General features: G+C 42.9%; 1 protein-coding gene across 1 annotated transcript; it reads right to left on the bottom strand.

Annotated features, from left to right (window-relative positions):
• Nucleotides 1-8,471: 8,471 nt before the first annotated feature.
• LOC126078371 (UDP-glucuronosyltransferase 1A10-like) lies at nt 8,472-9,371 on the bottom strand. The gene has a single exon (XM_049888856.1). The coding sequence runs from the start codon at nt 9,369-9,371 to the stop codon at nt 8,472-8,474; it is 900 nt and encodes a 299-aa protein (XP_049744813.1).
• Between the last annotated feature and the right edge of the window lie 7,599 nt (nt 9,372-16,970).

Raw genomic sequence — 16,970 nt, 5'->3', positions numbered from 1 at the left:
GGTGAGTATGTAGGAATGCCGAGCCGCTCACACACTGGCACTGGGACTGCACGATGGTCAGTTGTGCTTTGGGATGTCATTTGGAGTTTCTTGAAAATGTAAGCATATACCTACCATGCAACCCAACCTTTACACTATTGTTGTTAGGTGCCGTTGAGTTGAGTTCGACTCACAGTGACCCCAGGTGACAGAGTAGAACTGCTCCTTAGGGTTTTCTAGGCTATAACCCTTACAGAAGCAGAGCACCAGGTGTTTCTCCTGTGTAGCCAATGAGTGGATTTGAACCGCCAACCTTCCCATTAACAGCTGAGCCCTTAACCACTGCACCACCCTAACCATTCCACTAGTAGGTATTTATCCAAGAGGGAGGAAGGCATACCTTCATACAAACACTTGTGTGTGAGTGTTGGTAACAACTCATATTTGTAACATAAAAAACTGGAAAAAGCCCAAATGTCTATCATCAAATTGTTATAAATCTACACAATGGAATACTTGTCAGCAATAAAAAGGAATGAACTCTTTAACATGTGCACCAGGGACAAATCTCAAATTAATGTTGCTGAATAAAATAAGCCAGACAAAAAAGATGCACATAACGTAAAATTACATTTACATACAATTGCAGAAAATACAAATTAATGCACGGTGACAGAAAGCTGGGGAGTGGGCTGGGGGTTGATGTGGGAAGGGGGACATGGCTTGAAGGAGCTAGAAGACAGGGATTACACGAGGAAACCTTGCGGGGTGATCATTATCCTGACGGTGATGGTAGTTCTATGTCGTTTACATCTGTCACAACTTATCGAATTGTACACTTCACATATGCCAACTTTATAGTATGCCATTTGTATTAGTGCCCTAGGGCTGCCATAACTAAGTAGCATGAACTGGGTGGCTTGTAAGAACAGAAACACAACTCTGCAGGCTCGCAATCTGAAATCAGGGTGTCAGCCATGTTGATTCCTTCTGAGGCTCTCAGGGAGAATCTATTCCAAGCCTTTTGCCCAGCGTCTGGTGCCTTTGTGCTTCCTTGGCCTATAGGCGCATCACTCCCCTGTCTGCCTCCATTGTCACATATCATCTTCCCTCTGTTGTATGTCTGTGTCTCTTCTCTTCTTTTTATAAGAATACCACTTATATAGGATCCGGACCCACCCTACTCCAGTAAACCAAAAAACCAAACCCATTGCAGACAAGTCGATTCTGACTCATAGTGACCCTAAAGGACAGGGTAGAACTGCCCCGTAGGGTTTCCAAGGAGCACTTAGTGGATTTGAACTGCTGACCTTTTGGTTAGCAGGCACAGCTTTTAACCACTAAGCCACCAGGGTTTCCCCTACTCCAGTATGGGCCCATATTTACTTGATTACATCTTCAAAGACCCTATTTCCAAGCAAGGTCTCATTCACAGAACTAAAGGTTAGGACTACAAAATATCTTTTTAAGGGACACAGTCCATAATACCAACTTACCCGTTAACACTCTTAAACATTAGTTAACTCATCAATATTAGTAGAAGTTCTACTATTTTATTCTAGTCTTCCAAAACATGGTTTTGTCATGGCTGTGTGAAAATTGCATAAATGAGGTGTAGAGACTGCCTGAAGGTGGTTGAAGACATTGGCTTTCGATCTATTTGGGCCAGGACACACAGTAACACTTCTCATATTACGTCACAGCTCAGTACACAAATGTGCACCTATACATCTGAAACAAATGGTTCACAAACAAACTTTGTCCTTACTATCATCATATTTTCTATCCAATCCAGTTTTACTCTATTTCTATTATTTTTTTCTCTTTTTTAATGCTGATTACTCCCCCGTTAGAAGCAAGGATGGCAAGACTATCTTCCACATTCTTTCGACATATTATCAGGAGGGACCAGTTGTTGCTGTTGTTGGTTTATGTGGCATCAGTTCTGACTCATAGCGACCCTACATAAAACTGAACAAAACACTACCTGGTCCTGTGCCATTCTCATAATCCTTGTTATGCTCGAGTTCATTGTTGCAGCCACTGTGTCAATTCAACTCATTGAGGATCTTCCTCTTTTTCGCTGACCCTCTACTTCACAATGCATGATGCACTTCTCTGGGGACTGATCACTCCTGATAACATGGCCAAGGAATGTGAGACATACTCTCGCCATCCTTGCTTCTAAGGAACTTTCTGATTGTACTTCTTTCAAGACAGATTTGTTCATGCTTTTGGCAGTCCATGGTATATTCAATATTCTTCACCAACGCCACACATGAAGAAGACCCTCAACGAGTGGCTATAACAATGGGCTCAAGCATAGCAACGATTGTGAGGATGGCACAAGAATGGGCAGTATTTCATTCTGCTGTACACAGGGTTGCTGTAACGTGGAATCGAATAGACAGCAACTAACAACAACAACACACACACCTGAATAGATTTCAAAATCCACTAAATAAGACATGACCTTCAGTTTGAAAAAATTCTGGTTAAAAATTGCCCATAGAGATTGCACCACAAATAGGTTAAATATTACAGCATAGATAAGGAAACAAATTTTTAAAAACCAAGTCAAACTGCAATTTTTGCAGGACAGGGTCCTGGATTTTTACCTTAGGACTACCATTTAACAAGAATTCCAGAATATTTATAAAACTAGTTACAAACCTCAAAAGAGATGAGCCTGTATGAGTTTCCTAGGACTGCCATCACAAAGAACCACAAACTGGGTGCCTTAAGTCAACAGAAGTTTATTCTTTCACAGTTCTGGAGGCTAGAATCTGAAATCAAGGTGTTGGCAGGGTCATAGTCTCTCTGAAGGCTCTAGAGAAGAATCTTTCCTTGTTCAGGATCTTTGGTGTTCCTTGGCTTGTAGGCGCACCACTCCAAACTCTACCCTGTCTACACATGCTGCTCTCCCTGTGTGTCTGTCCCTTCTCCTCTTCTGTCTCCTGTCTCCTCTTATAAAGACACTGATCATATTGGATTGGGGCCCAACTTATAAGGTCACCTAACTGAAGCACTTGAATTATGATGTTGGAGAAGAATATTGAATGTACCATGAACTTCCAAGAATGAACAAATCTATCTTGGAAGAAGTACAGCCAGAATGCTCCTCAGAAGTGAGGATGGTGAGACTTCATCTCACATACTTTGGACATGTTATCAGGAGGACCAGCCCCTGGAGAAGGCATCATGCTTGGCAAAGTAGAAGGTCAGCAAAAAAGAGGAAGACCCTCAACAAGATGAATTGACACAGTGGCTGTCACAGATATACGTATACATATATACATATATCTGTGCTGAAATAAGTTCCTTTATGTGGCCTTTTGCCTTGGGTCTTTGGAAAAATAGCTTGAGAGATTTTCCCCCAAGCCCTGAGGAATTATTTTGCCTTGGTTTTCTACCCCAGAAGTTTTTTGCTTTCGTACAGGTTGATGCACATATCCTGGGTAAACTGTAAACAACTTGATGGTTTGATGCTTTTTGTCTGCACCTGGGCTGCAGCCTGCCCTAAGATTGCTCAATATACTCTGCAAATGAAATGCCTGTAGCCTCCTGTGCAAATGAAGCGTCTGTTGTCTTCTGAGAGGGGACTGGCCAGTTTGTGGCCCTGGGGGGAGGGCTATGCCTTGAAATTGACAACAGTTTGCTCATATATACAACCAACCTCACAGAGGTTTCAGAAGGAAACAAAGAGCAGAAAAGAAGAAAAGGCAAGAGAGACAAGAAGAGAGAAGAAACAGGGAGAGAAACAGCAGAGAGAGAAGAGGCAAAGAATCTCCTAAAAGACTGTAACACGGGTCGGGGACTATGACACTGAAGACAGCCAGAGACCCAGAAGGGGCCCTGGGGCAGAGTCAGTGGTGAAGGCAGAAACCTGCTGCTAGGAAAGCAGCTAACAGACAGCTGAACAAAGCTGCTACACCGGCTGTGAGCTGGGTCAGTTAGCAGTGGAGAGGCTGGCAGCAGGGAGGTCAAAGGCAGAGAAGCCTACATGTTTGAGACAGGGATGCAGGGCCAAGAGGCCTGTGCTGAGGAGGCCGAGAGGATCCTGCACATCTGAGAGGGGGCGTGCATGGCAGAGATACACCTGTTTGCTTGCACGGCCAAGAGAGGCTGAGAAAGCTGTCCTGCACTGAAGAAGGGAGGGGTATGCTCTCCTCCTCAGGGGAGCCTTCCAGACCTTGCCTATGTGCTTCCTGACCCTGGTCCCCAGTTGTAGGCTGTTGATCTGGATTCTGAGCTGTCCCCAGTCCTTCCTTAATAAACCACTTAACTGTTAAATACGGTCTGTGAATTCTGTGTGGCCACTGCAACAAATTACTGGACCCAGCAGAGTGGTAGAGGGTGCCGTGGGCGAGGTGGCTGATGTCAGAATTGGTAAAAAGGTTGGAGAATGGAGCTATGTCTGACCTCCACCTCACAGAGATCAGCTTTGAGCTCATTCTGGTTCTTGTCCCTATGACACATAAAATCATATATGGTTATATATTTTTATATCTTTATAGATACAAACAAACATGCATAAAACTCTATATGGTTCAATATCTTTTATATTTCATATCTATATCTATATAATAGAAAAAAAATAATAGATGGAAGCTATAAAATGGTTATATGTATATCTGAGCCCTTCTGGGCATGACCCCATGATGCAGTGAGCAGCACTGAACACAGCCAGTTTGGGAAGTTGCAGGCCACACCCTTGGGTAAAGGGTGAGAGGTCGTGCGATGCCTGGCTGCTACTTGGAGCCACAAATGAGAGAGGGTTAAAGGAGGTGAGGGCCCTTTGACTGGGCTCAGTCTCATAGAGTCCTGAAACTTCCTTCTCTTTGCCTTCAAAAGACTCATAGCCTGGTCTTGCCGAGAGTGAAATTCCAGCCTGATTTCTGCAGGCTTAAAGCAGCAATCACCCCAATTTTTAGAGAGAGTGCTATTCCGCTTTCCCATCAGATGGCTGTAAAGTCTGTTGTTGAGTAACATCTGCTGAGCGTCTGGAGGATCCTGAGGACTGGGCTAGAAACTGTGGACCAGGAGGGATGGACACTCACCAGGGAGACAGAGAGGCAGATGACCCAGTGTAGAGGAAAGTGGCATGGAGGAGGCAGGTGACACTCTGCCAGCTGTTCTAGACTGCCAGAGGAGTGACAGGGACAGGAATGGGAACCATCTGCTGCACCGCCACTACCTACAGCTGTAGACATCAGATGCCTCTGGGCAGCCTCGCTCTCAATCCCTTCTTCTGGCCTGAGTCTGTGAACAGCAACACGCCAAGTCCATGTGAGTCCCGTAGGGACGTTCTGCAAAGCTTCGGCTTCCTTTGGCTTCCTCTACTCTCCCCAGAGGGATGCCGGGTCGCAAAGTGGTTAATGTGCTTGGCTGCTAAACAAAAGTTTGGTGGTTCCAACCCACCAGCTGCTCTGCAATTTGGTTCTGCAGAGATTAGAGTCTTGGGAACCCTACTGGCAGTTTTACTCCGTTCTATAGGGTCACTAGGAGTCAGAATTGACTAAACAGCAGTGGATACTCTCCACAGCCCCGGCACCCCTGCCTGGCACACTCATTCAACGCGCTTGGCTGCTCACCAAAGGCTAGAAATTTAAGTCCACCCAGAAGGACCTCAGAAAAAAGGTCTGGTGATCTACTTCCCAAAGGTCACAACATCAAAAGCCCTGTGGAGCCTGGTTCTACTCTGACACACGTGGGGTCACGGCTTACCTCCCAGGCCACACACTCTGTGTACGGCCACCCTCAAAAAGTTAGCTCCTGCTTCTCCCCACTTTTACACATGTGTACATGTGATCCAGGGCCCAGCATGGAGCTGGCATTCCCAGCCCCAGCCCCAGCCCCATACTTTTACAAGGCACCCAGATTACCCTGTCTCCAAGGCACCTTCTTTCACTGATCAGAGGCTGCTTGTAGAGGGATCATAGAAACCAAAACCCTAGCAGCAAAACATGAGATTTCTCCTTCTCCTAGAAAGTAAAACCAGCTGCTCTCGAGTCGGCCCCAACCCTGATAACTGTATGCACTCTCCAGGTTCTCCACCAGAAAAGTTGGCCCCAACCATGATAACCGTGTGCACTCTCCAGGTTCTCCACCAGAAAAGTCGGCCCCAACCATGATAACCATGTGCACTCTCCAGGTTCTCCACCAGAAAAGTCGGCCCCAACCATGATAACCGTGTGCACTCTCCAGGTTCTCCACCAGAAAAGTCAGCCCCAACCCTGATAACTGTGTGCACTCTCCAGGTTCTCCACCAGAAAAGTCGGCCCCAACCAAGATAACCGTGTGCACTCTCCAGGTTCTCCACCACTAAAGTCGGCCCCAACCCTGATAACCATGTGCACTCTCCAGGTTCTCCACTGGAAAAGTACTTTGCTTCAAAACGAACATAGACATAACCTCTGGACCCAAGTGAGAGACTTAAGTTCTCTCCCTAACCTTTCAAACTGAATCTCTGACTACTCTGAGTGACCCTGCCTTGTGCGGTGGCAGTCACTTACACTAACTCATCCCTATTCACTGGCGATGCAAGGCTGCGATCCTAATACCTTGCAGCATGTTTTCCCCTTTTCAAAATGAGCAATTGAGAAGTTGACATAACTAATGCCGTAATGATACTCTAAGGAACCTATAAGTTCTTTTTTTTTTTCTTGGCATTTTGTACACTGTCACGTTCAATGTCCTTTTTTATTACACCAGCTACACTGGTCTCTTTCCAAAAGGGTGCAGGACCTCCTTGGCTCTTGTGGCCTTGGTCGCCCTCCTTTGTCCTCTTGGGAGATGGCCTTCAGCCTGTAGGACAACAGCTAGGAAGGCTGCCTGGCGCTTTTGGTCTGCAGCTCTCTTTCTAGCTCCTTATCTCAGTCAGAGTAAACTTAGCAGGCCAGTTCTACTAGCCGAGAGATTTTTATGTAAGTTTTTTTGCCTGTTACAAATATAAAGATTAGAGTCCAGATGTCCGGTATGCATATCTTTAGTTTAATAAAGAGCTTCTCATGGTTGTTTTGTCATGTACACTCATCCAACCATCTGTGGGCTTCACACATGCAAAAATGATATATAAGCTGCGTTGCAGAAATTGCTTTTCAGGACTCCATAAAGACAGCCTGTGTTGCTGCTGGACTTCCCCGTTGGTGTTACCACCCAATAAACTTTCTCTCTCTTCCTGACTTGGAGTGTGATTCATTGGCTCGACTGTTCCAGGGCACGGTGTCAAATTAGATAACAATGCCTTTTCTCAGGGTGAGCAGAGTATTACTATATATCTAACATTTGCGTTTTACTGGACTCAATTATATAGCAGAGCAGTGAGGGTGTGAACTAACAACGGTTTTTACACTCTTAAAAAACCATTTTTAAACAAGCAAAAACAAAACAAACAAGTGTGAGTGACTCAGATTTCATGAGGTCAGCAAAGCCTAAAATATTTTTATCTGGCCCTTTACAAAAAGAGTTTGAGAATCCCTGATACAGCATACTGAATTTACATAAATAAAATACCTTGTTCTCTACTACAAAACACATTAAAGCACTTTTAGCGTGTGTATGATGGAAGTACATAATTATTTTTATTCCAAAAATATGTCTTCATGAAAATGGGCCACATTTTCATGAAGTCTGTACATCCTACAGGCCAACTAATGCTATAAGTGTCATTTTGAAGTTTGCACTCACTCATGAGAAATAAATACATGCATTATTAATACATATTTTATATCTATATAATATTTTACATGTAACTCGTTGCCGTCAAGTCAATTCCGACACATAGCGACCCTGTAGGACAGAGTAGAACTGCCCCACAAGATTTCCAGGCAGCACCTGGTGGACTTGAACTGCCAACCTTTTGCCTAGCAGCCAAACTCTTAACCACTAAGCCACCAGGATTTCCATTACATATATATATATATATATATATATATATATATATATATATATATATATATAGTTGTCTATCAATTTTGGCTAGTTGGATAAACTACACGGCATCCAAAGTAAAGACTTTTATGCAGTGATTAAAAAGAACATGCTAGATGTGTATGTTTTGGCTTCTAAGTTGTTTGCAATTTATTGGCAAGTGAAAAATGCCAGGCAAAGAACAATATTCCAGCCTGTTTCCAGATCTTACTTTAATAAAATGGGTGTGAAATTGCATTCTATATACACATGTACATAGGAAATAATTTCATAAAAATAATTTCAGAGTACTTTCCTATGGAGGTGGCATAGGATTAGCAAAAAGGCACGTTTCATTTCTCACTGTGTTTTTTAGTAGTTTTCAAACCAAACTATTAGAAAATGTAGCCTGGAGAGTCATCAATTATATACACACACATAAAAGGGAGCCACTTTATGCAATCCATTAACCCACAACTAAATGAATTAGCATAAAACAAATCATTCAACCAAAAGGAAATTACAAATGCGACAACCTAAATGACAAACCCCAGTGCAGTAAGGAGTCATTTTTTTTATACTCAAAGCCAGGTTGCTCTTAAAGGGCTAAAGAAGAGATAACTTACCTCTGGCAATGGCTTTCCCTGGTTGCAGTTGATGCCTCCAATGAAGATCATGTTGGGCATCACAGGTTTGGGATAGTCAAAAACAAAGTCAGTTCTTAACAACCAAATGGACGTATGGCTGTAGAGGTCATAAGCCGTGACTGGTGTTTCTAGAATCTCAGAGGCAATTTCTAAGCCACGTTTGAGAAAATAACGGCAAAATAAACGTTCCTCCAAATGGAAGACTTGGTTGAGTACCCTCTCCCTGAAGGTCATGGTATTTGAAAGCCCTGAGACACCTCTGGGAACGTAAGAAATAGGACTGGGACACTGTGTGCCTTCTTCAAGATAATGACAAAATGGTCCCCTGGTGAAGACCACTGATGGCAGTGAAAAATATTTGGCAATAATTAAGCCACACAGATCAAAAGGATCCGTAAACACCGCATCAAAAGAACTCGCTTTTATGTACTTCACTAATTTCGTGTCGTCAAACAAACTCCTACAATGTGAAAAAAAGTACTCGAACACAGTGCTGATTGGACTCATTACTGCAGATAATATATCCGAGTCCTGACTTTCCCAACAATAATTGGAAAAAACCATGAACTCACGATTCAGATCCTCCAGCGTGTAAGAAGTTGAATAAGTCTTTACTGTGCAGTTGAATGATTTTCCCAGTTGCCAGCTCACCTCTGGCATGACTACGACCACCTCATGCCCTCTGTGAATGAGTTTCTCCACAGCGGCTCGCATGGTGAACCAGTGGCTCCCATCCATGGGGACAACCAGCAGCTTGCCTGCCTCAGCAAAGCCAGGTGTCAACACAAGACACACACACAGAGGAAGGAAGCCAGTCAAACTTGTAGGCGCCATCGGGAAACTGCAGCCCAGAGCAACTCGCAGCTTGGATTCTAAGCTCCTGTGATACAGTCTGTGTGAGAAGTCCAGGCACAAAACCTGCCCCAAGAGAGGGTGTGTATTCCTGCCGTTATCACCAATGATTTACTTATAAAGACAATAAAAAAATAATTGTATTTCATGAACGTCTTAGTCATCTAGTGCTGCCATAACAGAAATACCACAAGAGGATGGCTTTAACAAAGAGAAATTTATTTCCTCACAATAAAGTAGGTTAAAAGTCCAAATTCAAGGCGTCAGCCCCAGGGGAAGGATTTTACTCTCTGTTGGCCCTGGAAGAACATCCTTGTCCTCAATCTTCGCATGGTGACCAGCTTCTTCGGCACGAGGACCCTGGGTCCAAACAACGCTTTCTGCTCCTGGTGCTGCTCTCTTAGTGATATGAGGCCCCCAACTCTCTGCTTGCTTCCCTTTCCTTTTATCTGTTTAGAGATAAAAGGTGGTTCAGGCTACACCCCAGGGAAACTCCCTTTGCCTTGGATCAGGAAGGTGACCTGAGTAAGGATGGTGTTACAATCCCACATTAATCCTCTCAACATAAAATTACAATCACAAAATGGAGGACAACCACACAATCCTGAGAATCATGGCCTAACAGAGTTGATACCCACATTTTGGGGGGGACAAAATTCAATCCATGACAGTAAGATAACTTCCGTATAACTTACGATCTTTGCCTTGAGCAGGGATCATGTCAAGTACTGCAATGTCAATTTAGAAACAAAATTATTAAAAAACACTTTCAGATCCTGAAGACTCACAGAAAATAAAAAGTAAAGTTGAATAAGGCTTATATTTTGGAATTTTTCCCAAAGCAAAATTTGGATTTTATCCTCAGACTACCAAAGGCTCTGCTGTAGGACTTGCTCCAATGGCCTGGTGCCATCCTTCAGGGATCGCTGTGTCTGTGTCCCGCACTCTACAGAGCACTCCTTGAGGTCAAGGGCTGTCTTCTTCAAGCTTGCGCCCTGCTCTCACAGTTCCTGTGCCGCACTCGCACAGAGAAACCTACAGGACACGCTGGTTTCGTTGGACTGGATTACATCAAGTAGGTGTTCTAGATGCTTCATGGGAGAGGCCAGTGTGTGTGTTGCTAAGTGGTATATGTCCACTAAGACCCTAAGGAACATTTAGTGAGGAATTCTGGATCCCAACCTGGGGACCTAATTCTTATTAGGAGTCTAAGACGACTTCATCCTTGGCAATCAAATGGTTACTAGACATTTGACAAAGGTCAATGGCAATATTGATTTGTCAGCTGTGACAAATGGGCCAGAGTAATTTGTTAACTGTTAGCAGAAACTAAGTGCACGGATATGGGAATTCTCTGGACTCCTTTTGCAACTTTTACTTTGCTCTAATTCTAAAACTATTATAAAATAAAAACCTTCTTAACAATTCCAGTCCTATGAATATATCCCAAAGACTTGAAAGCAGACTTTCAAACAGATACTTGTACAGCAATGTTCATTGCAGCATTATTCACGGTAGCTCAAAGGTGGACACAACCCACGTGTTCAACAGATAAATAGATGAATGAAATGGGGTATATATGTAAAATGGAATACTATTCAGCCCTAAAGGGCAATGAAGTTCTGATACATGCTACATCATGAACGAACCTTGAAAATACTATGCTAAGTGAAGTAAGTCAGACACAAAAGGACAAATATTGCAGGACCCCACTTTTATGAGGCAACTACAATGGGCAAAGGCATAGACACAAGAGTCTATTGGTGATTGCCAGGGACTGGGTATTGGTGGGAGGGAAGGATGGGGAGTTATGGCTTGTGGGATTCTGGATTTCTGTTTGGGGTGATCAAAAACGTTTGGAAATGGTTGGTGGTGGTGGCTGCACAAGATGGTGAATATAATTAACATCTCTGAATTATATACTCAGAAATGATTAAAATGGCAAAACTGGGTTATATGTACTTTACACAATAAAATTTTTTTAAGTTTATTTAAAAAAAAGACAAGCACAGACTGGGAGAAAAAGTCTGCAAAGCATATCCCCTATAAAGGATTTGTCTCCAAAACATATAAAGAACTCTCAAATCCCAGAAAGGAAAAAAACAAAGACCAACAGAAAGATATGGGCAAAGATTTGAACAGTCACTTCACCAAAGAGGATACACAGCAAACAGGCCCATGAAAAGAAGCTCAACATCATTAGCCATTAGGGAAATGCAAATTGAAACCACCACTTAAGCTACACACTTATTAGCTAAAACTCAAAGGAGCAACCACCCCGTGTCTTGGTGGGCGTGCAGAAGAGTTACACCACTCACATACTGGCACTGGCACTGCACGATGGTCAGTTGTCCTTGGGAGTTTCTTGAAAATGTAAGCGTACACCTACCATACAACCCAACCTTTACACTATTGTTGTTAGATGCCGTCCAGTTGATTTCAACTCATAGTGACTCCACATGATAGAGTAAAACTACCCCATAGGGTTTTCTAGGCTATAATCCTTACAGAACCAGAGCACCAGGTCTTTCTCCTGCGTACCTGCTGGGTAAGTTTGAACCACCAACCTTCCCATTAGCAGCTGAGCACTTAACTACTGCACAACCAGGGTTCCTAACCATTCCACTAGTAGGTATTTATCCAAGAGGAAGGAAAGCATACTTCCACACAAAGACCTGTGTGTGAGTGTTTGTAACACTCATATTTGTAACATTAAATACTGGAAAAAGCCCAGGGGTCTATCAACAAATGGTGGCAAATCCATACAATAGAATACTTGGCAGCAATAAAAAGGAATGAACTCTTTAACATGTGCACAAGGGATGAATCTCAAAATAATGTTGCTGAGTAAAATAAGCAAGACAAAAAAAGAAATACATAATGTAAAACAGCATTTATATACAATTGTAGACAATGCAAGTTAATATATGTACCGTGACAGACAGCTGAGGAGGAGGTGGGGGTTGATGTGGGGAGGGAGACATGGCTGGGAGGGGCTGGGAGACAGGGACTATAAAGGACATGAGGAAACCTTGGGGGGTGATCCTTATCCTGATGGTAATTGTGGTTCTACTGTCACAACTTATCAAATTGTACACTTCACATACGCCCACTTTATAGTATGCCATTTGTATTAGTGCCCTAGGGCTGCCATAACTAAGTAGCATGAACTGTGTGGCTTGTAAGAACAGAAATGTATTGCCCCACAGCTCTGCAGGCTAGAAGTTTGAAATCAGGGTGTCAGCCATGTTGATTCCCTCTGAGGCTCTGAGGGAGACTCTTTTCCAAGCCTCTCTCCCATGGTCTGGTGCTCCTTTTGCTTCCTTGGCCTATAGACGCATCACTCCCCTCTCTGCCTCCATTGTCACATATCATCTTCTCTCTGTTGTATGTCTGTGTCTCTTCTCTTCTTTTTATAAGAGTACCGCTCATGTAGGATCCGGAACCACCCTACTCCAGTAAACCAAAAAACCAAGCCTATTGTTGTCAAGTTGATTCTGACTCATAGGGACCCTAAAGGACCGAGTAGAATTGCCCCTTAGGGTTTCCAAAGACCTCCTGGTGGATTCGAACTGCTGACCTTTTGGTTAGCAGGCACAGCTTTTAACCACTAAGGCACCAGGGTCTCCCCTACTCCAGTATGGGCCCATATTTACTTGATTACATCTTCAAAGACCCTATTTCCAAGCAAGGTCTCATTCACAGAACTAAAGGTTAGGACTACAAAATATCTTTTTGGGGGACACAATCCATAATATCAGTTTACCCATTAAAACTCTTAAACATTAGTTAACTCATCAATATTAGTAGAAGTTCTACTATTTTATTCTAGTCTTCCAAAACATGGTTTTGTCATGGCTGTGTGAAAATTGCATAAATGGGTTGCAGAGACTGTCTGAAGGTGAATGGGTAGTTGAAGACAGCAGCTTTCAATCTACTTGGATAAGAACACACAATAGCACTTCTCATATATCATCACAGCTCAGTACACAAATATGCGTCTATGCATCTGAAACGAACAGTTCACAAACAAACTTTGTCCTTACTAAGATCGTATTTTCTATCCAATTCAATTTTATTCTATTTCTGTTTTTTTTTTTTTTCTCTCTCTCTTTTTTAATGCTGATTACTCCCCCCTTAGAAGCAAGGATGGCAAGGCTATCTCCCACATTCTTTCGACATATTATCAGGAGGGATCAGTCCCTGGAGAAGGACATCATCCTTGGTAAAGTAGTTGTTGTTTTTGTTAGGTTCCATCAAGTCGATTCAGACTCATAACAACTCTGTGTACAGCAGAACAAAACACTACACCGTCCCTCGCAATCTTTGTTATGCTTTCAAATTCCAGACCCAAAGTTTCTGTATGATCATATGTGAGTTACACAACCCTTCTGACTCATTAGTAAAGATATTGCTATTCTTGTCATTCTAACCATAAGCCCTTATAACCTTTTCTGAAAGCCTTCTGCTGATGCATTGATTCTGACTCATAGTGACTCTATGTTGTTGTCATGTGCCGTCGAATAACTTTCGACTCATAGCGACCCTATGTACCACAGAACAAAACATTGTCCAATCCTGCATCATCCTAACAATTGGTGTTATGCTTGTGCCCATTGTTGCAGCCACTGTGTCAATCCATCTCATTGAGGGTCTTCCTCTTTTTCACTGACCCTCTACTTTACTGAGCATGATGTCCTTCTCCAGTGACTGATTCCTCCTGATAACATGTCCCAAGTATGTGAGATATAGTCTCGCCATCCTGATTCCTAAGGAGCATTCTGGTTGTACTTCTTCCAAGGCAGATTTGTTCCCTCTTTTTGGCAGTCCATGGTATATTCAATATTTTTTGCCAACACCACACATAGAGGGCTAAAAAAAGAAGACTTTCAAAGAGATGGGTTGACACAGTGGCTGCAACAGTGGGCCAAGAGGCCTATGCTGAGGAAGCCAAGAGGAGCCTGTACAGCTGAGAGGGGGTGTGTATTGCAGACAGGGTGTGCACAAACACCTGCTTGCTTGCACAGCCAAGAGGAGCTGAGAAAGCTGTCCTGCACTGAAGGAGGGAGGGATGTGCTCTCCTCCTCGAGGGAGCCTTCCGGACCTTGCCTACGTGCTTCCTAATCCTGATCCCGAGTTATAGCCTGTTGACCCTGATTCTGAGCTGACCCAGTCCTTCCTTAATAAATCATTAAACTGTAAGTATGGTCTGTGAGTTCTATGTGGCCACTACAAAGAATTATTGAACCCAGCAGAGAAGTAGAGAGTGCCCTGAAAAGGATGGCTGACGTCAAAATCAGTAAAAAGGTTGGAGACTGGAGATGTGCCTGAACTCCACCTCATAGGCATCAGCTTTGGGCTCATTCTGGTTCTTGTCCCTAAGTTATATAAAACCACATATGGTTGTATATTTTTATATATCGTTATAGATATAGTCAAACAAGTATAAACCTCTTTGTTGTTCAACATATTTTAGATTTCATAGCTATACCTACATAATAGGTAGATGATAGCTATAAAATGGCTATATGTGTATCTGAAACCCTCTGGGCCAGGACCCAGAATGCAGTGAGTGGCACTGAACTCTGAGCCAGTTCAGGAAGTTACAAGCCCCACCCTTGGGGAGAGGGCAAGTTGTCATGCGATGCCTGGGTGCTGCTTGGAGCCATAAATGATAGAGGGATAAAGGGGGTGAGAGCCCTTTGACCAGGCTAAGTCTCACAGAGTCCTGAAACTTCCTTCTCCTCAACATCAAAAGACTCACAGCCTGGTCTTGCTGAGAGTGAAACTCTAGGCCTGATTTTGGCAGGCCTAATTAAAAAAAAAAAAAAAATTACGTAGAGCGCTATTTCACATTCCCTTCAGATGACTGGACAGTGTCCTGTTGAACAACATCTGCTGAGCATCTGGCATGTCCTGAGGACTGGGTAGACACTGTGGACCAGGAAGGATGGAGACTTACCAGGGAGATACAGAGGAACATGACCCAGTGTAGGGGAAGGCGGCATGGAGGAGTCAGGTGACCTCCTGCCATCTGTTCTAGACTGCCCAAGGAGTGACAGGGCAGGAATGGACCCACTGGCTGCACTGCCACTAACCTACAGCTGCGGAGAGCAGCGCCTCTGGGAAGCCTCATGCTCAATCCCCTCTTCTGGCCTGAGTCTGTGAACAGTGACTCGTTAAGTTCATGCAAGCCCAATAGGGTCATTCTGCAAAGCCTTGGCTTCCTTTAGCTTCCTCTACTCTCCCCAGATGGAACCCAGGTGGCAAACGGGTTAATGTATTTGGCTGCTGAACAAAAGTTTGGTGGTTGGAACTCATCAGCTACTCCTCAGGCCAAAGATGTGGCAGTCTGCTTCTATAAAGATTATAGCCTTCGGTGAATGACAACAATGTCAGAACAATAAAAGAGGGAACGAAGGGAGTAGGTATAGAACTTTCTAATGGAGGGGAAGGCAAGGCAATACCAAGTAATAATAGACTGGTTCAAATCTAGGAAGATAAGGTAAATTTCAATGTAACCACAAAGAAAGTTAAAAAACCTACTTACTCTTCAAAATAAAGAAGAAAAAGTCTCCATAAGGATCAAATCTACAAAAAAGAAAAGAAATCCACAAATAAAAGGAACTCAGCACAGGAGAGTAAGAGGAACAAAGAAAAAGTTAGCACCACAAAAAAAAAAAAAGCACTGCAAAATGACAGCAGTAAACTCACACCTATCAATAATTACTCTGAATGTAAATGGCCTAAATGCACCCATAAAGAGACACAGAGTGACAGAATGGATTAAAAAAACAGAATCCATCCATATGCTGTCTACAAGAGACACACCTTAAAAACAAAGACATAAATTTATTAAAAATCACAGATGGAAAAAAATATATCAAGCAAATAACTACAAAAAAAAAAGCAGGAGTGGCAATACTAATCTCAGATAAAATAGACTTTAAAATAAAATCCACCATAAAAGACAAAGAAGGGCACTATATAATGATTAAAGGGATGACCCATCATGAAGACTTAACCATAATAAACATCTACACACCCAATGACCGGGCTCCAAAATACATAAAACAAAATCTAACAGCACTGAAAAGAGAAATTGACAGTTCCACAATAATAGTAGGAGACTTCAACACAACACTTTCAGTAAAGGACAGAACATCTAGAAAGAAACTCAATAAAGATACAGAAGAGCTAAATGAGCCAACTTGACCTCATAGACATATGTAGAACACTCCACCCAACACTTGAATGTACACATTCTTTTCCAACCCATATGGAACATTCTCCAGAACAGACTACATGTTAGTCCACAGAGCAACCCTCAACAAAATCCAAAACATTGAGATGATACAAAGTATCTTTTCTGAACACAATGCCATCAAAGTAGAAATTAAAGACAGGAAGAGTAAGGAAAAAAAAAATCTATTACATGGAATCTGAATAACACCCTGCTTAAAAACCATTGGGTAATAGAAGAAGTCAGAGATTCAATCAAAAAATTCCTAGAATCAAATGAGAATGAAAACACATCATGCTAAAATCTTTGGGACACAGCAAAGGCAGTCCTCAGAGGTC

The sequence above is a fragment of the Elephas maximus genome, chromosome 6 (genome assembly GCF_024166365.1).
Source record: "Elephas maximus indicus isolate mEleMax1 chromosome 6, mEleMax1 primary haplotype, whole genome shotgun sequence".
Lineage (NCBI taxonomy): Eukaryota > Metazoa > Chordata > Mammalia > Proboscidea > Elephantidae > Elephas > Elephas maximus.
Note: the sequence above shows the minus strand (reverse complement) of the source record. Positions and strands in the feature narration are given on the sequence as shown.